We start from the raw sequence: 25,868 nt of genomic DNA on the forward strand, positions 1-25,868 counted from the left end.
CAGTGCAGACGTCCCTTCCAATTGGGAACGCAAACAGGAACCTCAGCGTCTAACCCAGAGCCCCAGTGCTGGCTGACAGTGTAACCTCGCTTGGAGGAGGAGGAAGGCGGAGTGGCGTTTCACACCTCCTCTACAAATGCTCGGCAAGGAGATTGCCAACTCAACAGGAGGGGCATCGGACGTAGCCTTGTTGGACTCCAAAGAACCGGTCACATTTTTCACGATCACACTTACCAGCAGTAAAGAGGCCGTGTCAATGTGCGCCGAGTCACAAGGCAACGTAACAACCATGCTGAATCTCTTTGGCAAAATCATATACACGGAAAGGAAGGAGAGGTTTGGGGAAAAGGTGCAGAGGAAGATCACAGCCAGGGAGATGAGAGAAGGGGATACGCAATCTTGTGAAAGTGAGAAGGTACCTCAGGAAGGCTTGGAGGAAGGCTGAAGACAAATGGAAGGAAGGACTCACTACATTCTGGGTCCAAATCAGAGGGAGGCTTGCGATCTTGCGGAGGGCAGAGCGAATTCAAAGATGGGGAAGCAGGACAGAGAAAGAGATCGCAAAATTCTAACAGAACCCCTTGAGGTTTGCCAGGAGTCTCCTTGAGGAGAAAAAGGAGGCTGGAGGTCAGACCACAGGAGCCTGAAGAGCACATGAAAAGCCAGCTAAGTGATCTTGAGAACAACATTCCTCTTGGTTGTTTTCCAAAATAACACCAGCATAATTAAGTATGCAGAAAGCACTTCAGTCATCGGTTTGATCACTGGTGGGGATGAGACAAAACACAGAAAAGAGGTGGGAGACCTTGTGGCCTGGTGCAGCAACAATCTCAACCTCAACATGGACAAAACCAAAGAACTGATCATAGACCCAAGGCGGCAGGTGGAGCCGCACAAACTACTATTGACGGGTGGGACTGAGGTGGAGAGGGGGAAGCCTTCAAACTTCTAAAATTTCTACATCAGCAAGGATCTCACCTGCACAACATTATTAGCACCATTGTCTCTGTTGTTTATTATTATTTATTTATTGGTATTTATTGTTATTTATTTCTCGATTATGTGGTCTGCTGCTAGGGGAAGTGAAAAGAATAAGAATTTCAGTGTGTAGTGAAACCGTACATACGACAATAAATCTCTTAAGTTTTGAATCCCAGGATTCCCAGGCTGTGTGGAGCACTCCACCATAATCTGGAACCAAATTCAGACAACCAAGCATGAGAAATCTAATCTGCTCCTTGTCTGGCTGAATTTGAAAAATGCCTATTGTTCATTCCCTCATCAGTTGATAACATTTGCCTTGGAATTCTTCCACATCACAACCTGCATCCTGCAGGAGCTGGTATCCACCTACTTCAATAGTCTCCGAGTTTGCTATGTGCTATATCACCAACTGGCATAGACTCGAAAAAGACATCGCAATGGGCTGCTCAATCTCTCCCATCATCTTCACAAAAGCCTTTAAGGTGATTCTGATTGGCAGTAGGTAGATGGGGCGAGGAATCAGAACACAGTCAGGTCAACGACTACCAGCCCTGCGGAGCTACATGGATAATGAAACAAGCTTGCTGTAAACAGCACCATGTACTTCCTTGAAGAGGTTTGAAGAACTCCTCAAAAAGGCCCAATTGAGGATCAAACCATCAAAGTCCCGCACCCTTTCAATTTAGAACGGACCCAGGACTGACCTTCACCTTCACAATTTCTTTCACTGTAGATGGAAAGAGGATTGCCTTGTTGGCTGAACAACCAGTCCATAGCTTGGGAAGGCTGTATACAGCTGACACACAGACGCCTGCCGCCATAATGCGGCAGCTTGCAGATGGGCTGGGGAGGATTGATAAGTGCCAACTACCAGGGAAGCTTCAAGTCTGGTGTTATCAATTCACCCTCTACCAGCACCTTATGTGGCCCCTGAAGCTGTGTGAGAACACGTCATCCACAGTAATGAAAATGAATGCCAAAGCCAACAGCTTCATGTGCAAGTGGCTTGGTCTATCTCGAAGCCTTTCCAACATAGGCCTGTTTGGGAAGACCACACTGCAGTTACCACTGAAATCCATCAACCTGGGCTACAGACAGGAGAAGGTGAGGCTCGTGCTAGAGCTAAGAGACTCAACTGACCCGTTTTTATGAAACACCAAGGCACCAGTGCGAACAGGGTGTAAATGGAAGGCAGAAGAGGCTGTCAACCAGGCCATCAGCAGGCTCATGCAAAAAGAAGTGGTTGGCAGGACACAGTCAGGTGGACAGCCACTAAGTTTTGGTTGAAGGCATCAAGAAAAAAGAAGTGTTCTGGCTCCTTATGAGCCATTGTACCGTTTCCGTGGTTACAAAACTGTTCATTTCGTTCATTTAAAAGTTTGCGTAAATGTAAAAGGACAACTGGATCCTGTTGCGTTGTGCACTTCCTGTTTTCCCATCGATCAAGAAAGGAATGCTTGAAAGGCGACAACTCCCAAGTCCTCAAGTCTTGAGCCAAGCACAGCCTGTATGTATATATGTTCGTTATGTTTAGAGTTTTACATGTTTGTTGGGGTTATTGTTTGAATGTTTGTATCATAAAGACGGGGGAAAACAGTTCGCTTATGGGGATTAGCATCGAGTTAGCGATTAGCATCGAGCTAGCGGATAGCACATTAGCTCGTGATCGTTAGCATGCTTGTCTAACTGTGCTATGTCATGCAGCATTCAAGTGGGCTAGTTACTTTGTTGTACTTTATTTGCCGCAGCATGTAAATAGTCTATGTTTTTCTTGTTTCAGTTTTACACCTACTTTAAAGCATCTAAAGTGATTAAAAAGGGGAAGAATCACCAACAGGTGTCTTTTATGGAGGAGTTGCCTATCTGCCTAGCTAGCTGAAACGTCAGCGAGGGCAAAATAAGAAGAAAGATCTGGTGATTGAGGAGGTAGTCAGGCATGAGGAAGATCAGTATCAGAACAAGGCACTCAGTCAGGCGCAGCAAAGATGATGGACAACCTGGGAAGGAGTGGTCAAAAGACTGGCTGCCTAAAGACGTGATCTTGTTTGAGAGTGCTTTCAATATGGTATTTATTGTGCATTGCAGTGTTTAATTCAAAATTTCATTGGTTAGCCATGGGTCCCAAGATTGCTAGTGATGTTAAATAGAGATGTAAGAAGATGATTTATATGAAAATGAAGCTGGAGATCATCAAGAAATATGAAGAAGGCCAAACTAAGCCATATATAATATGGCCATAACAAGCTTGTCACGTCGCTCAAAGGTAAATAAATCCTTTGTATTTTTTTTCATTTATGTTGTTATTTAATTGTATAAATGTATATATATATATATATATATATATATATATATATATATATATATATATATATATATATATATATGTAGCACAGTGTAGTATTTTGATACCAATGTTTTATATGTATGTACAGTTTTTATCTTTTTACCTGGGGTTTTACCACTGTAAATTACCACAGCTATGGGAATGCTACTTTCATGTAGTCCTTTTGCTATTGTTCGAGGTAGGACGCTAGCAGTATATCGAGCTAAAGTGTGGGTCAAGAGGGCCGACCAATTGAACTTTCCCCCCAGTCCAAGGGTTAAGGTTAGTTTAGGTCATACAAAGTCGGCTGTCTGTTTTTTTGGGTAGGGTTAGGGTTTTTCGGCTTTCGAAAACGAGACTCTTATTGACATGAAATGACCGAATCTACATTGTGCTATTTCTTCATATAGATAATAGTTGAAAGATTTATTTGAAATTACTTCTATACTATCACTCAATGGCAGGTAATTCCAATCAAAGTATTTTTGTGCATCTATACTATGAACAAAATGGTTTATATCATCTAGAAAAATGTCTATTTACCCCAAAACATTTTAAAATGATTATATTTTAGAGCTGTAATTTCAATACAGTGACATTTTTGCTCAAGGATATCTTATAACGTCAGACTCTGATATTGTCCCATGCCTACTCGCCAACATTCAAAATAATGTTACAATTGTGAATGATAATTCTCCCTATATGCTCAGAGATGTACAAACTAGCACATGTTGAATGCTTTGCACATAAGATTTAGACGCTCACTTGAAAAAGTTTATTTTCATCTCTTGTTTGTCATAAATGCACTAACAAATATTGATAATTTTCATTTGGGCAACTTTTTTTTTTATCTTATTTTATAATGTCAAAATGTATAGCTAACTTCAAAGAGTGGCAATTGTCCACATGTTATTTTGTGGGAAAAAGACTTGTTTCCTACAAATCAAAACGTAGTAACAAAAAGTTTCCCTTTTTTATCCTGTCTTGCAAAGCAGACTGAAGTTGTGTGATGATCTTTTTCACATTAATTGATTGAAGCAAAAATCATTTTTGCTTGAATTGAATAAGTGTGAATTGAAAATTGATTCTGATTAAAATCGAAGAACCCAAAATTGAAATCTAATCATGAGACGAAGATTCACGCTCCTAATTTTGTCCTTTCTATTGCACATTTTTTGGGACTCAATAGTTTTTTTAGAAATGCGAGTCCTGGGGACCCAGCACTTTGAGGTAAAATGAGCACTGATGATGCCATAGAAACATTGGACAAAATCACAGAAAAATCCTGAAGCAGCAGACTTTGTGAAAATTAATAGTTGTGTCATTAGCCGCTTTCACACCAAAAAAGTTCAGGATCTATGGGTTCCTGGTCGGAAGTTCCTGGTCTTCGGCCCATTCGATTGCGTTCAGACTGAGGGCCAGAGGATGGGGTAGCTAATTGAAATTGGACTGATGACGTGAGGCAGGGGGGATTTACACTCTCCCTCCTATCACTAAAAAGGTGAATGAAAAGCAGGATGATGAACTAAAGAAGCTGCCACACACTACATGAGAATGGCGCCCAGTGAGCTTTTCTTTATTTGCAGCTGTTTACTTGAAACTAATAAATTCATAATTATTCGAGCAGTGCAATATGTAAACTTGAGAAGGGGAAGGAAGAAGCTTCTCGGATTCCCTAAGGGTAAAACTGTTTCCTAATTCTGCTGTCTTCCTGCTTAATAGCACAACACGACAGGACCAACGCGTAGCCAAGTCTGCTCTTTTATCTTTTTCCCCGTTCATGTCAGTCTCGCTCAGCCACGCCACTTTCTTTCTCGCACGCCACTCAAATGCGTAAACCAAGAACACATACATTCAAATAGAAAACTGTATATGTAAATAATGAAAATACCATACATACTAAATAACGTGTTACACAATCTATCAAAACTACAAGTCGCTGTCCGAGAGAGCACTTTCCCAATTCCAGCTTTGTGATGGGAAGCCAGCTAAAAGTACACGATGAAAAGGACCATCTCACTAAAGAAATCGGCGGTGGTGGCTGTGTGTTCTTTTCGGAGCGATTTCCGTGTATACCCCTTTGAGATGCAGAGCTTTCAGGGCAGTGCATGCTGCGGACTTGGCTACGGCTGTCTGCTGTCATAAATCTGCTTCAGTGTATTCTTGATGCGCGATTCGGATCGCCAGTTTGCTTCAACAATGAGAAGTAGAAGGAGGGCGAAGTCGCGTTGTTCCGACGCCTGCTTTCGGCTGGCGGGCTGGTGTTTCAGCATCTCTCGGCACGTTGTTTATGACAAAAAACTATAAAACAGAATACATGGGGACTGAGTACTAAATGTGGCAGATTTTTTGATAGGTCGCCAGGAAGTAAATCGCCTTCAGTCAGTGTTTTGTCCGTGTTTTTTTTTTTGTTTTTATAGCACCACATCATAAATGTGTTAGCTATGAGTTCAAGCAAATTGGAGTTGGACGTCCTCTTCTCCGTCAATACGCAGTTAGAGTCCACCTGTCCACCCACCCACCTATCAATTTCCTCTAGTTCCACAATTTCAAAATATTAAACTGGCCAATGTGTAAACGACAGCATACATTTTAACAGCGAATTTAAGTGAAACAGGATTAAATCGTCAAATTTTAGTGCATACAAGCAGGCAGGTGTTTATAAAGCTAAATACCGTAATTGGTAACAACTTTCTTCCTCCATACTGTATTTAAACTGTATTGTAGAAATCATTTTATGGTGTACCTTTAGCTTGCTGAGAGGGGCTTCTTGCATAATAGCTTTTAGATGCTTGGTTGCTCTCCTGTCAAATTGATTTGACTTTGCATGCTTCGTACTTCACAAAAAACTCTATAGGAGCTGGAGAAGACGAGGACAGCCCGATTCTCGAGCCAGAACGCACTGGCCAGATGGGAGACCTACAAGTCAGTCAAGGCTGGCTTCAAGTTGACCCAGAAAGTGCTGGCACCCTCCTCCATTGAGAAACAGCGTGTCGATTTCATCTTTGCGGTTGTCCACCCCAACACAATCGCCGGGCTGAGGCTCCTTGCCAAGACCACGGGCAAGTAGGATCATAGGAACGCGGCTGACATTCTGGAGATGTTCCAAAGGATGATGTCAGTGATGAATGTGCACGGGCAGGACGTGCGCTGGAACGACAAGTACCGCTGAATGCTGAGGCTAAGAGCAGGTGGTGACAAGGGAAGGAGGACAAGGGAAGAAGAAGGTGTCGAGGACCAGGTCATTTTGACGTGCAGGCCGACCTGGAAGGGAGGATGACAAGGTGATCTTGGCCGAGCTTGCCAGGGAGCTGGCCGATGCCCAATTGGACCCGTCAATGGACGAGTTGCTCCTCGCTGCGGCCAGGGTAGTCCAGGCCAACTCCTCTGTGGCTGAGTGCTGTAAGCAGGGGCTTATCCCACAGGAAAAGATAGAGATTGGCGTGGAGCTCGAGAGGGGCGACCCACCCTCTATGATGTTCGAAACCTTGGTCGAGCTGGTCGATGGGGTAGAGCTGGAGACGGGCCAGGCCAAGGAGACGGCAAGTGACGGGAACTTGTACAAGTCCAGGAAGCTGACCGGGGCCCACAAGTTATAGGCCAGTGATTGTTGATGGACAAGGGCCAGATAGCCGGCAAGACGTGCTGCAGCAATAGGGACATTGGAATTCAACCTAAATAATTAGTGATTATATCTAGAAAAATGCTTATTTTGCTTTTGTTGAGTAAAATTAAGGTTTTTCTGCATGCACCCTTTCCCATAGGACAGAGTTTCTGGTGTGAAAATTGAGTGAATTATTTGCTGTTAAAAACTTAGGTCAAGATTGGACTAAATAAAAACATTTTTAGTAGCTATTTCGGGCAAAAATGTAAAATATATGTTAAATATTGCTATTGCACCTGATAATATAGATGATTATCTCTGCATTTGGTGATTTTTGTGCATCTCGCTGATTTTACAGTCATTTTAAGTTTTGTTAAACTAATAAAAAAATATATATCAATTTCTTGTCATTTATAGTGCATATAGAGCAAGAGTCCTACACAGAGAGCAAGGCGCCTGCCTTGCACAGCAGTACTCCCCGGGAATGAGAACTAAAAGCCATACCTGGAATGCGTCTGTATGGACTTTCAGCCAGTTCTCCACTTCTTCTATCTTCTTCTTATGTACAGCTAAATCAACCTAAACAAATGAGACAGTTAACATTGCATGCAAAAAGCTGCAATAGTTCATCATTAGCTACAACTGTATATACAAATCCAATACCAATTAATATGGGAGGCTGTGTTAAAGTGTTCCAGAGACCCCAAATTGAGGTCTTGATGGGTAAAAGGAGCAATATTGTAAAGTTTGATTTATAAAAAAATAAAAATCTGGTGTACCAATTTTTTGTCTCATCCTGTATTTGCCAAATCGGTTCGCCCAAAATAACCCTAGTTAGTTTTAAAGGCCGGGGCCATTTTGGGAACAGATGTGACGTCATTAATCATTCCTCGGACCACAGTGTGAAATGCCAGATTGTTGGTTTTGTCAATAGCTAACATGCAAAATCCTGATGGAAGTCAAGAAGAAATGGGCCAACACGGACATTTATTTGAGTCAGAACGGGGTTCTTCCAACTCTCACTGGAGCGGTTCGCAGCTGAGTGTGAAGCAGCTGGGATGAAGATCAGCACCTCCAAATCTGAGACCATGATCTTTAGCCGGAAAAGGGTGAAATGCCCTCTCCGATTCGGGGATGTGGTCCTGCCCCAAGTGGAGGAGTTCAAGAATCTCGGGGTCTTGTTCACGAGTGAGGGAAGGATGGAACATGAGATTGACAGACGGATCTGTGCGGCGTCTGCTGTCATGCAGACTCTGTACTGGTCTGTCGTGGTGAACAAAGAGCTGACCGAAAGGGTGGTTCGTGACCGAAAGAACAAGATCCCGGATACAAGAGGCCAAAATTAGTTTCCTCTGCAGGGTGTCCGGGCTCTCCCTTAGAGATAGGGTGAGAAGCTCGGTCATCCGGGAGGGGCTCAGCGTCGAGCCGCTGCTCCTCCGCGTTGAGAGGAGCCAGCTGAGCTGGTTTGGACATTTGGTTAGGATGCCCCCCCGGATGCCTCCCCAGTGAGGTGTTTTGGGCATGTCCCACCAGAGGGAGGCCCCGGGGACGACCCAGGACACGCTGGAGGGACTATGTCTCTCGTCTGGCCTGGGAGTGCCTGGGAAGAGCTGGATGAAGTGGCCGGGGAGAGGGAAGTCTGGGCTTCCTTGCTCAAGCTGCTGCCCCTGCGACCCGACTCCAGAAGACAGCGGTAGAAGATGGATGGATGGATGGATGGATGGGTGGGTGGGTGGGTGGATGGATGGATGGATGGATGGATGGATTACCTTTGAACATGGCATGTATCTGTCAACCCAGGGTTCATCCTGTCTTTTATGGCTGCAGTTTTTCTGTGGGTACCTTGTAAGAGGATCTGTGCAGTCAGCCTCTCCTTTCCTCTTCTGAGGCATCTTTAGTTGAAACAAACCCAAAACCTGACCCCTTTTCTTTTTTGAAGCAAGTAAGTTCTGCCTTGTTGAATCAATGAAAGTTGGATCCAGCACACGGATTGTCTAAAGGAAAGATCACATTTCAATTTACTTTTCATTTTCAGCAGTAATGACAACTTTACACACATATTACATATTAGTGATGACACCAAGAACAACAAAACACAGATTTTGTGACACTTTTAGGACGGTATGTTTAAATGTTTTTTTATAGTTTTTTTTTTTTATTTTATTTTGAAAGGCAACTATTATTGAGCCTACATGACGTGTATTCATCTTTTACACAAACAACATTGCCATTTAACAAAAAGGCACGATAACTGGTGGTAAAACCAACTTAATTCGTTTGAGCTTGGTTTCAAGAAAGGTCAGCGCAAGGAATATTTGAGTTTTCTAATTTCAGAATTATCGGAATAGCCATTGACGCATACCGGTTGCTTTCAAATGTACTAGACACATTGTCAGAGAGGATTTTGAAAACTCACTCTGCTTGAAGCAACTTTCTTCGCTGTGGTGCTGCACCATAGGTTACAATTTCTCTATGACAGAAAGCAGTGCATTGACTAAAGGTGTTTCAGCATTCGTTTTCATTACCTACTGATAATATTCATTTCAGTCAATTGACGCGTTCTCTACCCTGTTCCATCACTCTACTCGGTCCCCCAAGCAACATAAACTCAGACAAACAATACGAGTGTTACAAAAACCTTATCCCTTAAAATTATCCCTTGAAAAGTGAACCGGCCAACTTCAAATATCCCTTGTTACACCGACACACCACTCCAAATTTTGCGCAAATACAAACTTAAATGAAAAAGACGTTGGCATTCCTGTCGGTCTAGTTTTACGCCTGATGCCGTAAATGCATCAGTCATCTTAAACGAGATTCCACGTCAATTTACGGCAAGCTCCGAAACCTACGTGCTGCGTCAGTGGCGTGAAAACTCAGCAGCAATATCTTACGTGAAGTCGCTTATATTATTAAAAAAATTGTGTGTTTTTACGAAATCGTACCGGAGATAGCAGTGTAGACATCGGCTGCGTGTTTTGTCCTACCGCTGACGAAGATATATGGCATCTGGCCATGCTGCCCAAGGTCTTTTTTTTTTTTAAATTGTATTAGTATTGTAGCGGTTTGGACGCGGAGTCAACGTGAATTCCAACAGTAGTGTTTTTAATGACATTCACCAACATCAGTACACAAACGTGTCATTCAATTACTCAACATGTGCCTCTAACTCAGGGGTGGGCAACTCCAGCCCTAGAGGGCCAGTGTCCTGCATGTTTTCCAGTTTTCTCTCCCTAACACACCTGATTTAAACCATTAGCTCATCAACAAGCTCTGCTGGAGCTTGAGAATAATCCCAATCATTTGAATCAGGTGTGTTTGATAGAGAAAACAGGAAAACATGCAGGACACCGGCCCCCGAGGCCTGGAATTGCCCACCCCTGCTCTAACTTACATATTCCCTCCATGTTATTGTTCCCCCCTGTACCCGTTCCCAACCACAGTTCCTTGGGTGAATTATGTATGACCCACGACAATATAACAGAATATAATACAATGCAAAATAAAAACAAACCACCAAGAGATACAACCAAAAACTCAAAAACAGTGCAACATAATACTAAACAAATATATTAAACAGAGTACACACATTGCAGGTTGTAATAGCTTTTAAATTATGAGAATTTTAAAGTTTTAATGTATTGTTTGACCATTGACTATGACAGAGACTTTCAATTTCGAGTGGTATTTTTGTATTTATGGATATGCCATTTTGTTAAGAGTATAATAAGATTTATGATGTAAAATTGTTCATTGTTTTTGGTTGGGTAGTTGATGAAGCCAAACAATACATGTGCAAAACAGAGGGAAAAGTTTGGGTTAACATACTGTAGAAATGTAGAAATAAAAACTCAGACATCCTTCCACAATCTGGTGGAGAAGGGACAAGACCAAAACAAGTGGAATATATTTTCAGGACATTCTTCTCAGAAAGAGTAGTTTACATCTGTCTTTTTTATGTCACAAATAACCGCGTGCAGGCGAGGACCCAAACGAGACACACAGGTGTTTGGGCTTTAAGTCAGTTCATTTAACACAAAGCGCACGTCGAGCGTGGAACAAAAAGGGTAAAAGCCAAACGACAAAGTACAACCTAAATTACAAAGTACCAAACAAAGCGAGACCAAACGGGTCTGAACCAAGTCCAAAAATGGGAGCGTGAGGCAATCGAGGGAGCAGGACCACAGGAGAGCAACTGCAACAAAGTACAACCAAAAAACATGTGAGCGAAACATCTAGGGAAACAAAGAAAGTACAAACCAAAATATGCAAGAGGCTGGAGAACGGGAACGCTGGGACTTCACAGGGCTGCTGATGAGCTTGGCGAAGGTATAACCCAGCAGTGCTCTCCTGTGGTTGCTCCTTAAAAGCCCTTGATGGGGGAATCAGCCACAGGTGCCCGGGCGTCAGCCCTGCCCCCTCGTTGCAGCAGGAGAGCTCTGCCTAAAATCAAACAGACACGTGAGCTGGAACATGACATTTTAAAGCTTTGTATAAAAAACTTTAGTGGTGTAAACTCTATGAATCACTTGAAAGATACTTCCTTTATTTTATTAGTCAGCATATAGTTAACAGGTAGATTCCAAATCTTTTTCCAGTCAAGGTTAATAACAAAGGAGTTCCAATAAGCTACCACTTATGGAACTGATACTACATTTTTTTTTTTTTAAATAATGAGCGTATAGTACGATTACTGTTGCGAATTGAAGAGAAGCAAATTTGTCGTATTTCGAGTTTGGTTAGATCAGGGGTGTCCAAAGTCGGTCCTCAAGGGCCGCTGTCCTACATGTTTTCCAGGTTTCTTTTCCTGACACACCTGTAGTTTGTCATTTGACCTGCAAATGTTTTATACTTTGGGCCAAAGTATAACACAGTCATGCTTACTCATTACTACAGCTGGCTTCTAACTGCCACCAGTCTGAATCCTCACAGTCTCTCCTGCAGGCAGCTCCTTTAGGTGTTTAGCATGACGATCATAGTAGCTTTTTTGTTTAGCTTGCTTTTCTCTCAACTTGTTACGCACACTGAAACCACTGCGGCGTTACGGAGCGTGGCGGCACACTGACACATTGGGATGATACTGTGTTGATTCTGTCATCAAACACTGAAGCCTGCTGGACGTGAAAAATCCCTGCAGGCAACCCACTTGACAAACTGAACTGATCTAGTGTATACCAGGGGAGTCACTAGGCCTAATATATTAGGAATTATGACAAATTATTATCAAGTATTAAACATAATGATTGATCTTATGTCAAATTGAATCAACTGTTTTTAGGTAAATGTTTATAGTTAAATATCAACTCACCCAATGTAAGTCAATGGAACTTTTTGGAATAGAAAATGGGGATTTGTGGGGAATTGATAAACATTTGGAATGTGAAAAACACATGCAGTCCTCTCGTAAATATGTAGAATAATATGAAATTGGAAATATCAAAATAGAAAAACAATTATTTAATTGAGAAGTGAAGCAAATGCAAACACAGTCAGGGGTCGAACGACGGACACCTCCCGCATTGGTCAAGTACTTTAACCACCCTACCAAGCAGCCAATTGTTGTCTCACAGATAAAATTCAAATTGAGAACGTATGGGACTGTCTCCCATTATGAATGAAAGACAAAATTATAACTGACAATGATTTGGACTGTTTCCCATTGGGAATGAATGTCGAATTGGTTCGAAAAATATGAACTTTTGGAAAAAAAAATATCTGCAATGTGTGAATTATAGGAATGTTGGGTGTGATAACAGGCTCACAAGGCATTGAAGCAACCGTGTAATTTCGCTCGTTTTAGCGGCTGCGTCGTAAAGACAGACGCACTTATAAACACAGTTGCTGTGTCGACACAGTTCATAACACGGTCACGTGACTGTCTTAAAGCAACTTAAGTAAAGTTGGCAAGACATTGGCAGATTCGGACTTTCGCGATCAATACCTCAGACATTTGTGCCTCCATCATAACACGGACTACTAGCTACAATGGCAAAATATGGATAAATATTAAAAACAAGCCGCCCTTCGAGCGAGAAGGCTAGTGCTGATCGTCTCACCAGGCGACAACGGAGCGAACGCGCATGACCGTCAACAAAGTGCAAAGCGCCGAAAAGTAAAGAATGTATTAACTCGACTGTTGTTAAGTATAGAAACTCCAAAATAACTACCAACATCACAGCCCAATCATGCAAAATATGCTGGTTTAATAATGATTCACATTGCATATTTTTGATATATTTGTAATGAATATTTATCAATAATTAATCAATAGCTCAGCTGCTGGTTGGGTAAGAGACTCCAAAAGGACAATACACATAAATCCCAAGCTCAATATCATGTTACAACCTCTGTTTTTCTAATAAATAGTTTTTCTAATTGTAATGATTTATTTAATGCTTATTGAACAATATTTACCTATAGATTGATCAATAGTTTAATTGCTGATTGGCTTAGATACCCCAAAAATTGCTACAAGCATCATTCACATCCCCCCATTCATGCATTTCAATGGAATGGTGTCCGAGAAATCTCTAAAAGAAGACTAGGACAAGCCTAGCTGCTAAGCAGCAAAAAGAGTAACTCAGACCAGCCAAGATTGACTTTTCTATGCCAGGCATAGGTAAAAAGCTTGGGCAAATGAACTTGTGGGTTTTCCAACACTAATTCAATGCCCAAGCGTCCCTGCCTGATTTTTATTAATCCAGCAAAGCATTGCACATTACAAGACATAACAAAAAGAGCCAGTCGGGCGCCACCAACAGCTGGGCCAAGGTCCCGGCTCACACTTTCCTGCGTCAACAGCTTTATCTTAGGACTGGGGCGAGATGAACTCGGACTGCACACATGGATAGCAATGCACACTATTCTAGACAAGATAAAAGCACATAATGATAACAACCGAATAAATGATTTCCTTCACAAATGGTCAACTACATGGGAAAATTTATTCCTAATCTCTCTGAACGCATGGCACCATTGAGATAACTTACCGAAAAGAAAACAGAATGGGAGTGGAGTCATGAGCATGAAAAGGCATGGAACGACCTGAAGACACACCTAACACTTGAACCGGTACTGAGATTCTATGATCCAGCCAAGCCCATCAAGATCTCATCCGATGCATCACAAAGTGGTTTAGGAGCTGTTCTTCTGCAGCTTTTTGATGAATGGCAACCGATTGCATATGCATCACGCTCCATGACCAGTGCAGAGACACGTTATGCACAAATTGAAAAAGAGTTGTTGAGTATAATATACGCCTGAGAGAGATTTCACCAATTTGTGTCAGGACATGAGATTGCTGACCCGAAAGAACTGGTGAGCAGCAACATGAATGATGATGTGAATGCTGTTTCAGATGCTAAAATGGAATTGATAAAAACAGAAACAAACAAAGATCAAACTTTGAAAAAACTATGTAAATTCATCACTGAGGGATGGCCCAACACAAAGCAAGACTGTTGCATAGACATAACAGACATAACAGTACTGGAATTGCAGAGCTGAGTTGTCTGTTGTTGGAGACGTAATCTACAAGGGCAGTAAGATCGTCATTCCAAAGAGTCTACGTCATGACATGCTCAAAAAGATTCATGCAGGGCATCTTGGAATTGAAAAGTGTCATCGAAGAGCTCGTGAGGTGATTTTCACGACATTGCAAATGAAGTGTCTGATTGTTCAACATGCCTGAGATATTAATCAAGCAATCCAGCGGAACCACTCAAACCACACACGGTGCCCAACAGACCATACCAGAAAGTGGGTGCTGACCTGTTTGAAGTAGCAGCAGAGGCAGTGATAACAGCCATGAAAGCCATCTTTGCGAGACACGGGGTGCCAAGTGAGGTCTTCTGTCATGATGCAAAATGGTACAGAAAACAATATTATTGGTCTAACTAGAATATTTGCAATTTCTGAAGAAATTGCGTGTGAAGGTGTAACCTCTGAAGGCAAAGGTGTTGAATGATGTGGAATGGTGGGAATTGGGGAAATCGATTAAAGTTGTAACGGCTGGAATTGGATGAAGAATGGCAAAGATTGAAGTGAAAAACTGAAAAAGTGGAATTGTGGGTAAAATTTGAATCCTGGGAAGAGAAGAATGTAAACCACCATGGAATGGCGGGAATTGGAAGAATCGATTAAACTTGGATCGGTTGGAATCGGATGAAGAATGGCAAAGGTAGAAGGGAAAAATTGAAAAAGTGGAATTGTGGGTAATTTTTGAATTATGGGTAAAAATGGAGTGGCGGGCATTGGGAGAATTGATTTAAGTTAGAACGGTAAAAATTGGATGAAGAATGGTGAAGATAGAAGGGAAAAACTGAAAAAGTGGAATTGTGGGTAATTTTTGAAATTACGTAAGAAGAAAATAGATACCACCATGGAATCGCGGGAATTGGGGGAATTGATTAAAGTTGGAACGGTCGCAATCGGATGAAGAACGGCAAAGATAGAAGGGAAAAACTGAAAAAGTGGAATTATGGGTAATTTTTTAATTTTAGGAAAAAATGGAGTGGCGGGCATCAGGGGAATTGATTAAAATTGGAACGGTCAGAATTGGATGAAGAATGGCAAAGATAGAAGAGAAAAACTGAAAAAGTGGAATTGTGGGTAATTTTTTAATTCAGGTAAGAAGAAAATAGATACCACCATGTAATGGCGGGAATTGGGGGAACTGATTAAAGTTGGAACGGTCGCAATCGGATGAAGAATGGCAAAGATAGAAGGGAAAAACTAAAAAAGTGGAATTGTGGGTAATTTTTGAATTGTGGGTAAAAATGGAGTGGCGGGCATCGGGGGAACTGATGATAGTTGGAACGGTCAGAATCGGATGAAGAATGGCATAGATAGAAGGGAAAAATTGAAAAAGTGGAATTGTGGGTAATTTTTTAATTCAGGTAAGAAGAAAATAGATACCACCATGTAATGGCGGGAATTGGGGGAATTGATTAAAGTTGGAACGGTCGCAATCGGATGAAGAATGGCAAAGATAGAAGGGAAAAACTGAAAAAGTGGAATTATGGGTAATTTTTGAATTGTGGGTAAAAATGGAGTGGCGGGCATCGGGGGAATTGATGAAAGTTGGAACGGTCAGAATCAGATGAAGAATGGCAAAGATAGAAGGGAAAAACTGTAAAAGTGGAATTATGGGTAATTTTTGAATTGTGGGTAAAAATGGAGTGGCGGGCATTGGGGGAATTGATTAAAGTTGGAACGCTCAGAATCGGATGAAGAATGGTGAAGATAGAAGGGAAAAACTGAAAATGTGGAATTGTGGGTAATTTTTTGAATTCAGGGAAGAGGAAAATAGATACCAACATGTAATGGCGGGAATTGGGGAAATTGATTAAAGTTTGAACGGTCAGAATCGCATGAAGAATGGCAAAGATAGAAGGAAAAAACTGAATAAGTGGAATTGTGGGTAATTTTTGAATCATGGGAAAAGGAAAGGGGGTACACGAATGAATTGGTGGGAATTGGGGGAATCCATTAAAGTTGGAACGGTGGGAATCGGAGCAGGAATGGCCAAGATAGAAGGTTACAAAGTTTTGGTGAGGAAATTGGGAATGAGGAATTATGGGTAAAAATATGAAAATAGTTATGAATTACTGGAAGGTGTGAATATGAGTAGTATTGATATTGAGGAATGTATTAACTGATTAATGTGAGTGTGAAGTGGAGAAGCTTCAATTAAAAAATGTTAAATCCACCACTGGAAATGAATTATGAATTGTTATACATGAAAAATATTGAATTATGGGAAAATATTAATAATTATTAACTGTTACAATGGTGGGAATGAGCATTAAGGCGAAATGTATGAGATAAATGTTATGAATATGAAATAGGAAAGCTCAAAATGTAAAATGTTTAATCTCCCATTGGGAATGAATGGGAAGCCCTCCCATTGGAAATGAATTATGAATATTTGAAGGATGAAAAATATGGAATTATGGGAAAATATTGGAATGTATTAATCACTGGAATGATGGGAAGGATCCCTAAAACGAGATGAATGAGTTAAATATTGAAAATATGAAAAGGGAAAGCTGTAATAATGAAACAAAAAATGACCCAATGTAAGTCAATGGGCCTTTTTGGCGTGGAAAACCGGGAATTCTGGGAAAACTGTGAATACTTGGAATTCCAAAAATGGAGACGCCCTTCGGGCGCTTAACTGGAATAATGTGAAATTGGAACGGTGTGAATCGGATAAACTGGGAATGAGCTGAAACTCGTCGAAAAACAGGCAGAATAAGAATAATAACTAGAAAATATGCAATTCCTGAAGAAATTGCGTGTGAAGGTGTAACCTTTGAAGGTAGCGGTGCTGAACGCTAGAGTGATGTTGAAAGTTTGAGTGCTTGAATCTGTGACATCATGTGAATGATACAGATTTGGAATTGTTTGAAAAGGTCAAACAATGTAGAAGATACAAGAAAACACTGAAAAATGAGGAATTGTGGGAAAATCTTGAATTGTAGGAAGAGAAAAATGGATACACGAATGGAATAGCGGGAATATGGGGAATCGATTAAAGTTGGAACGGTAGGAATCGGATGAAGAATGGCAAAGATATAGGGGAAAAACTGAAAGAAGTGGAATTGTGGGTAATTTTTGAATTGTGGGTAAAAATGCTTTGGCGGGCATTGGGGGAATTGATTAAAGTTGGAACGGTCGGAATTGGATGAAGAATGGCAAAGATATAAGGGAAAAACAGAAATAGTGGAATTGTGGGTAATTTTTGAAATGTGGGTAAAAATGGATGGGTGGGCATTGGGAGAAACGATTAAAGTTGGAACGGTGGAAATCGCAGCAGGAATGGCAAAGTTACAAGGGAAAAACTGAAAAAGTGGAATTGTGGGTAATTTTTGAACTCTGGGAAGAAAGCGGAAACCACCGTGGAATGGTGGGACTTCGAGGAATCGATTAAAGTTGGAATGGTCGGAATCGAGTGAAGAATGGCAAAGATAAAAGGAAAAAACTGAAAAAGTGGAATTGTGGGTAATTTTTGAATTGTGGGTAAAAATGCATTAGCGGGCATTGGGGGAATCGATTAAAGTTGGAACGAAGGAAATCGCAGCAGGAATGGCTAAAATACAAGGGAAAAACTGAAAAAGTGGAATTGTGGGTAATTTTTGAACTCTGGGAAGAAAGCGGATACCACTGTGGAATGGTGGGACTTCGAGGAATCGATTAAAGTTGGAATGGTCGGAATCGAGTGAAGAATGGCAAAGATATAAGGAAAAAACTGAAAAAGTGGAATTGTGGGTAATTTTTGAATTGTACGTAAAAATGCATTGGCGGACGTTGGGGGAATTGAATAAAGTTGGAACGGTCGGAATTGGATGAAGAATGGCAAAGATATAAGGGAAAAACTGAAAAAAGTGGAATTGTGGGTAATTTTTGAATTCTGGGAAGAAAGCGGATACCACCATGGAATGGCGGGACTTGGGGGAATCGATTAAAGTTAGAATGGTCGGAATCGGATGAAGAATGGCAAAGATATAAGGGAAAAACTGAAAAAACGGAATTGTGGGTCATTTTTGAATTGTGGGTAAAAATGGATGGGCGGGCATTGGGGGAATCGATTAAAGTTGGAACAGTGGAAATCGCAGCAGGAATGACAAAGATACAAGGGAAAAACTGAAAGTGGGATTGTGGGTAGTTTTTGAATTCTGGGAAAAAGAAAAAGGATATCACCATGAAATGGCAGGACTCAGGGGAATCGTTTAAAGTTGGAACGGTAGGAATCGGATGAAGATATCGGATCAGATATCCAAGATGGCCACCCCTGAGGTTTGATGGGAAATGGAGTCTCAGTGTATGTGGGCAAGTGTCCAAGATGGCCACCTGACGACCCCATGGGAAATGGAGTACTTTGACTACCTCAACAGTAGTCACCAAAGGCCAAACGCCCACACAATGAATGACCTCATTGAAAATGAATTGGTTCATTAAAGGTACAGTGTGTGGAATTTGGTGCAACTTTGAATTCTGGTAAGAGGTAAACGAGTACACCAATGAATTGGCGGGGATGAATGGAATCATATTAAGTTAGAACGGTGGGAATCGGATGAAGAATGGCAAAGACAGAAGGTTACAATGTTTTGGCGAGAACAATTAACTGAGGAATTATGGGTAAAAAAATGGGAAAAACTATAAATTGTTGGTGCGGGGGTGTTCTTGGCAATCTAACCCATGATGGGAAACACCTAAAGTTGGAATGATAAGTATAGGTCGGACGCAAATGGAGATATCACAAGAGGAAACATAAAAAATCAGATTTTTCGCGAGTTTTAGGGGGCTATAACCTACGCAAAACAGATGCATTGTGGGTAAATGACACTCTGAGGTCATAGGCAGGGTCAAGATGAACGGTTAAACGCTGAATTGGCCTGAATCGGACAAACACCTGTAGTCATTAAAGAGAAAAAAACAAAAATTTTATGAATTTAGTAAAATATCACAAAATTTCAAAAAGTGAGAAAAAAGTACACTTAAAGTTCAAATTCTGAATTTTGGGGGATTATATTTAATAGTTTGGATGTTCAACATTAGGAGAGTGTTGTTTTTATTGTTCTGAGTTAACCAAGATGGCCGCCATCCTGGGTGGAAGTTGGGCTGAGCGCTCATGAGATGTCTGATCAGATATCCAAGATGGCCGCCCCTGAGGGTTGATGGGAAATGGAGTCTCAGTGTATGTGGGCAAGTGTCCAAGATGGCCGCTTGACGACCCCATGGGAAATGGAGTACTTTGTCTACCTGAACAGTAGTCACCGAAGGCCAAACACCCACACAATGAATGACCGCATTGAAAATGAATTGGTTCATTAAAGGTACAGTGTGTGGAATTGTGGTAAATCTTTGAATTCTGGTAAGAGGTAAATGAATACACCAATGAATTGGCGGGGATGAATGGAATCATATAAAGTTGGAACGGTGGGAATCGGATGAAGAATGGCAAAGACAGAAGGTTACAATGTTTTGGCGAGAACAATTAACTGAGGAATTATGGGTAAAAAAATGGGAAAAACTATAAATTGTTGGTGCGGGGGTGTTCTTGGCAATCTAACCCATGATGGGAAACACCTAAAATTGAAACAATAAGTATATGTCGGACGCAAATGGAGATATCACAAGAGGAAACATAAAAAATCAGATTTTTCGCGAGTTTTAGGGGGCTATAACTTACGCAAAACAGATGCATTGTGGGTAAATGACACTCTGAGGTCATAGGCAGGGTCAAGATGAACGGTTAAACGCTGAATTGGCCTGAATCGGACAAACACCTGTAGTCATTAAAGTGAAAAAAACAAAAATTTTATGAATTTAGTAAAATATCACAAAACTTCAAAAAGTGAGAAAAAAGTACACTTAAAGTTCAAATTCTGAATTTTGGGGGATTATATTTAATAGTTTGGATGTTCAACATTAGGAGAGTGTTGTTTTTATTGTTCTGAGTTAACCAAGATGGCCGCCATCCTGGGTGGAAGTTGGGCTGAGCGCTCATGAGATGTCTGATCAGATATCCAAGATGGCCGCCCCTGAGGGTTGATGGGAAATGGAGTTTCAGTGTATGTGGGCAAGTGTCCAAGATGGCCGCTTGACGACCCCATGGGAAATGGAGTACTTTGTCTACCTGAACAGTAGTCACCGAAGGCCAAACGCCCACACAATGAATGACTGCATTGAAAATGAATTGGTTCATTAAAGGTACAGTGTGTGGAATTGTGGTAAATCTTTGAATTCTGGTAAGAGGTAAATGAATACACCAACGAATTGGCGGGGATGAATGGAATCATATAAAGTTGGAACGGTGGGAATCGGATGAAGAATGGCAAAGACAGAAGGTTAAAATGTTTTGGCGAGAACAATTAACTGAGGAATTATGGGTAAAAAATGGGAAAAACTATAAATTGTTGGTGCGGGGGTGTTCTTGGTAATCTAACCCAGAATGGGAAACACCTAAAGTTGGAATGATAAGTATAGGTCGGACGCAAATGGAGATATCACAAGAGGAAACAAAAAAAATTGCATTTTTCGCGAGTTTTAGGGGGCTACTACTTATGCAAAACAGATGCATTGTGGGTAAATGACACCCTGAGGTCATAGGCAGGGTCAAGATGAACGGTTAAACGCTGAGTCAAACTGAATCGGACAAACACCTGTAGTCATTAAAGTGAAAAAAACAACAATTTTTTGAATTTTGTAAAATATCACAAAATTTCAAAAAGTAAGAAAAAAGTACACTTAAAGTTGAAATTCTGAATTTTGGGGGATTATAATTATTAGTTTGGATGTTCAACATTAGGAGAGTGTTGTTTTTATTGTTCTGAGTTAACCAAGATGGCCACCATCCTGGGTGGAAGTTGGGCTGAGCGCTCATGAGATGTCTGATCAGATATCCAAGATGGCCGCCCCTGAGGGTTGATGGGAAATGGAGTCTCAGTGTATGTGGGCAAGTGTCCAAGATGGCCGCTTGACGACCCCATGGGAAATGGAGTACTTTGTCTACCTGAACAGTAGTCACCGAAGGCCAAACGCCCACACAATGAATGACCGCATTGAAAATGAATTGGTTCATTAAAGGTACAGTGTGTGGAATTGTGGTAAATCTTTGAATTCTGGTAAGAGGTAAATGAATACACCAATGAATTGGCGGGGATGAATGGAATCATATAAAGTTGGAACGGTGGGAATCGGATGAAGAATGGCAAAGACAGAAGGTTACAATGTTTTGGCGAGAACAATTAACTGAGGAATTATGGGTAAAAAAATGGGAAAAACTATAAATTGTTGGTGCGGGGGTGTTCTTGGCAATCTAACCCATGATGGGAAACACCTAAAATTGAAACAATAAGTATATGTCGGACGCAAATGGAGATATCACAAGAGGAAACATAAAAAATCAGATTTTTCGCGAGTTTTAGGGGGCTATAACTTACGCAAAACAGATGCATTGTGGGTAAATGACACTCTGAGGTCATAGGCAGGGTCAAGATGAACGGTTAAACGCTGACTTGGCCTGAATCGGACAAACACCTGTAGTCATTAAAGAGAAAAAAACAAAAATTTTATGAATTTAGTAAAATATCACAAAATTTCAAAAAGTGAGAAAAAAGTACACTTAAAGTTCAAATTCTGAATTTTGGGGGATTATATTTAATAGTTTGGATGTTCAACATTAGGAGAGTGTTGTTTTTATTGTTCTGAGTTAACCAAGATGGCCGCCATCCTGGGTGGAAGTTGGGCTGAGCGCTCATGAGATGTCTGATCAGATATCCAAGATGGCCGCCCCTGAGGGTTGATGGGAAATGGAGTCTCAGTGTATGTGGGCAAGTGTCCAAGATGGCCGCTTGACGACCCCATGGGAAATGGAGTACTTTGTCTACCTGAACAGTAGTCACCGAAGGCCAAACGCCCACACAATGAATGACCGCATTGAAAATGAATTGGTTCATTAAAGGTACAGTGTGTGGAATTGTGGTAAATCTTTGAATTCTGGTAAGAGGTAAATGAATACACCAATGAATTGGCGGGGATGAATGGAATCATATAAAGTTGGAACGGTGGGAATCGGATGAAGAATGGCAAAGACAGAAGGTTACAATGTTTTGGCGAGAACAATTAACTGAGGAATTATGGGTAAAAAAATGGGAAAAACTATAAATTGTTGGTGCGGGGGTGTTCTTGGCAATCTAACCCATGATGGGAAACACCTACAATTGAAACAATAAGTATATGTCGGACGCAAATGGAGATATCACAAGAGGAAACATAAAAAATCAGATTTTTCGCGAGTTTTAGGGGGCTATAACTTACGCAAAACAGATGCATTGTGGGTAAATGACACTCTGAGGTCATAGGCAGGGTCAAGATGAACGGTTAAACGCTGAATTGGCCTGAATCGGACAAACACCTGTAGTCATTAAAGAGAAAAAAACAAAAATTTTATGAATTTAGTAAAATATCACAAAATTTCAAAAAGTGAGAAAAAAGTACACTTAAAGTTCAAATTCTGAATTTTGGGGGATTATATTTAATAGTTTGGATGTTCAACATTAGGAGAGTGTTGTTTTTATTGTTCTGAGTTAACCAAGATGGCCGCCATCCTGGGTGGAAGTTGGGCTGAGCGCTCATGAGATGTCTGATCAGATATCCAAGATGGCCGCCCCTGAGGGTTGATGGGAAATGGAGTCTCAGTGTATGTGGGCAAGTGTCCAAGATGGCCGCTTGACGACCCCATGGGAAATGGAGTACTTTGTCTACCTGAACAGTAGTCACCGAAGGCCAAACGCCCACACAATGAATGACCGCATTGAAAATGAATTGGTTCATTAAAGGTACAGTGTGTGGAATTGTGGTAAATCTTTGAATTCTGGTAAGAGGTAAATGAATACACCAATGAATTGGCGGGGATGAATGGAATCATATAAAGTTGGAACGGTGGGAATCGGATGAAGAATGGCAAAGACAGAAGGTTAAAATGTTTTGGCGAGAACAATTAACTGAGGAATTATGGGTAAAAAATGGGAAAAACTATAAATTGTTGGTGCGGGGGTGTTCTTGGCAATCTAACCCAGAATGGGAAACACCTAAAGTTGGAATGATAAGTATAGGTCGGACGCAAATGGAGATATCACAAGAGGAAACAAAAAAAATTGCATTTTTCGCGAGTTTTAGGGGGCTACTACTTATGCAAAACAGATGCATTGTGGGTAAATGACACCCTGAGGTCATAGGCAGGGTCAAGATGAACGGTTAAACGCTGAGTCAAACTGAATCGGACAAACACCTGTAGTCATTAAAGTGAAAAAAACAACAATTTTTTGAATTTTGTAAAATATCACAAAATTTCAAAAAGTAAGAAAAAAGTACACTTAAAGTTCAAATTCTGAATTTTGGGGGATTATAATTATTAGTTTGGATGTTCAACATTAGGAGAGTGTTGTTTTTATTGTTCTGAGTTAACCAAGATGGCCGCCATCCTGGGTGGAAGTTGGGCTGAGCGCTCAAGAGATGTCTGATCAGATATCCAAGATGGCCGCCCCTGAGGGTTGATGGGAAATGGAGTCTCAGTGTATGTGGGCAAGTGTCCAAGATGGCCGCTTGACGACCCCTTGGGAAACGGAGTACTTTGTCTTCCTAACCAGCAGTCACCGAAGGCGAAACGCCCACACAATGAATGACCTCATTGAAAATGAATTGGTTTATTAAAGGTACAGTGTGTGGAATTGTGACAAAATTTTTAATTTTGAGAAGAGGTAAATGGATACACGAATGGAATGGCGGGCATCAGTGGAATCGATTAAAGTTGGAACGGTGGGAATCGGAGCAGGAATGGCCGAGATAGAACGTTACAAAGTTTTGTTGAATAAAATGGGAATGAGGAATTATGGGTAATATTTTTAATATATTTATGAAATACTGGAATGTGTTATAATGTATAATGATGACAATGTGAAATGCATTAGCTGAATGATTTAAATGTGGTATTGGGAAGCTTCAAATAAGAAATGTTAAATCGGCCATTGGGAATGAATTATGAATTGTAATAGGTGAAAAATATGGAATTATGGGAAAATATGAATAATTATGAACTCTAGGAATGATGGGAATGAGCCATAAGGCAGAATGAATGAGTTAAATGTTATGAATATGAAAAAGGAAAGCTCAAAATGTGAAATGTTCAATCTCCCATTGGGAATGAATGGGAAGCCCTCCCATTGGAAATGAATTATGGATATTTAAAGATGGAAAAATATGGAATTATGGGAAAATATTGAAATGTATTAATTACTGGAATGACGGGAAGGATCCCTAAGACGAGATGTATGAGTTAAATATTGAAAATATTAAAAAGGAAAGCTGTAATAATGAAACGAAAAATGACCCAATGTAAGTCAATGGAACTTTTTGGGGTGGAAAACCGGGAATTCTGGGAAAACTGTGAATATTTGGAATGTGAAAAATGGAAACCCCTCATTCCCGAATAAGTGGAATAACATGAAAGTGGAACGGGGTGAATTAAATAAACTGGGAATGAGTTGAAACGTGCCGAAAAACAGGGCGGAATAATAATAATAATAATAATAATAACTAGAAAATATGCAATTCCTGAAGAAATTGCGTGTGAAGGTGTAACCTTTGAAGGTAGCGGTGCTGAACGCTAGAGTGATGTTGAAAGTTTGAGTGCTTGAATCTGTGACATCATGTGAATGATACAGATTTGGAATTGTTTGAAAAGGTCAAACAATGTAGAAGATACAAGAAAACACTGAAAAATGAGGAATTGTGGGAAAATCTTGAATTGTAGGAAGAGAAAAATGGATACACGAATGGAATAGCGGGAATATGGGGAATCGATTAAAGTTGGAACGGTAGGAATCGGATGAAGAATGGCAAAGATATAGGGGAAAAACTGAAAGAAGTGGAATTGTGGGTAATTTTTGAATTGTGGGTAAAAATGCTTTGGCGGGCATTGGGGGAATTGATTAAAGTTGGAACGGTCGGAATTGGATGAAGAATGGCAAAGATATAAGGGAAAAACAGAAATAGTGGAATTGTGGGTAATTTTTGAAATGTGGGTAAAAATGGATGGGTGGGCATTGGGAGAAACGATTAAAGTTGGAACGGTGGAAATCGCAGCAGGAATGGCAAAGTTACAAGGGAAAAACTGAAAAAGTGGAATTGTGGGTAATTTTTGAACTCTGGGAAGAAAGCGGAAACCACCGTGGAATGGTGGGACTTCGAGGAATCGATTAAAGTTGGAATGGTCGGAATCGAGTGAAGAATGGCAAAGATAAAAGGAAAAAACTGAAAAAGTGGAATTGTGGGTAATTTTTGAATTGTGGGTAAAAATGCATTAGCGGGCATTGGGGGAATCGATTAAAGTTGGAACGAAGGAAATCGCAGCAGGAATGGCTAAAATACAAGGGAAAAACTGAAAAAGTG

General features: G+C 40.8%; 1 protein-coding gene across 9 annotated transcripts in view; it reads right to left on the reverse strand.

Moving 5' to 3' along the window:
- Window positions 1-25,868, reverse strand: part of rad17 (RAD17 checkpoint clamp loader component) — a 166,528-nt gene that overhangs the window by 71,714 nt on the left and 68,946 nt on the right. For 4 of the 9 annotated variants that reach the window (XM_088409521.1, XM_088409563.1, XM_088409555.1 and 1 more), the window contains exons 1-4: window positions 14,682-14,761; window positions 11,172-11,354; window positions 8,681-8,905; window positions 7,416-7,490 (exon numbers count right to left, since the gene is read on the reverse strand). In XM_088409521.1, coding sequence (XP_088265647.1) covers window positions 7,416-7,490; window positions 8,681-8,803 — 198 coding nt within the window. In that variant the 5' untranslated portion in view covers window positions 8,804-8,905; window positions 11,172-11,354; window positions 14,682-14,761. Of the gene's footprint in view, window positions 1-7,415; window positions 7,491-8,680; window positions 8,906-9,327; window positions 9,685-11,171; window positions 11,355-11,795; window positions 12,359-14,681; window positions 14,762-19,229; window positions 19,327-25,868 lie in introns of those variants that run through there. The other 5 variants (XM_088409576.1, XM_088409568.1, XM_088409534.1 and 2 more) reach the window with 4 other exon arrangements.

The sequence above is a fragment of the Hippichthys cyanospilos genome, chromosome 1, assembly GCF_059441005.1.
Source record: "Hippichthys cyanospilos isolate Australia breed blue-spotted pipefish chromosome 1, RoL_Hcya_1.0, whole genome shotgun sequence".
NCBI lineage: Eukaryota > Metazoa > Chordata > Actinopteri > Syngnathiformes > Syngnathidae > Hippichthys > Hippichthys cyanospilos.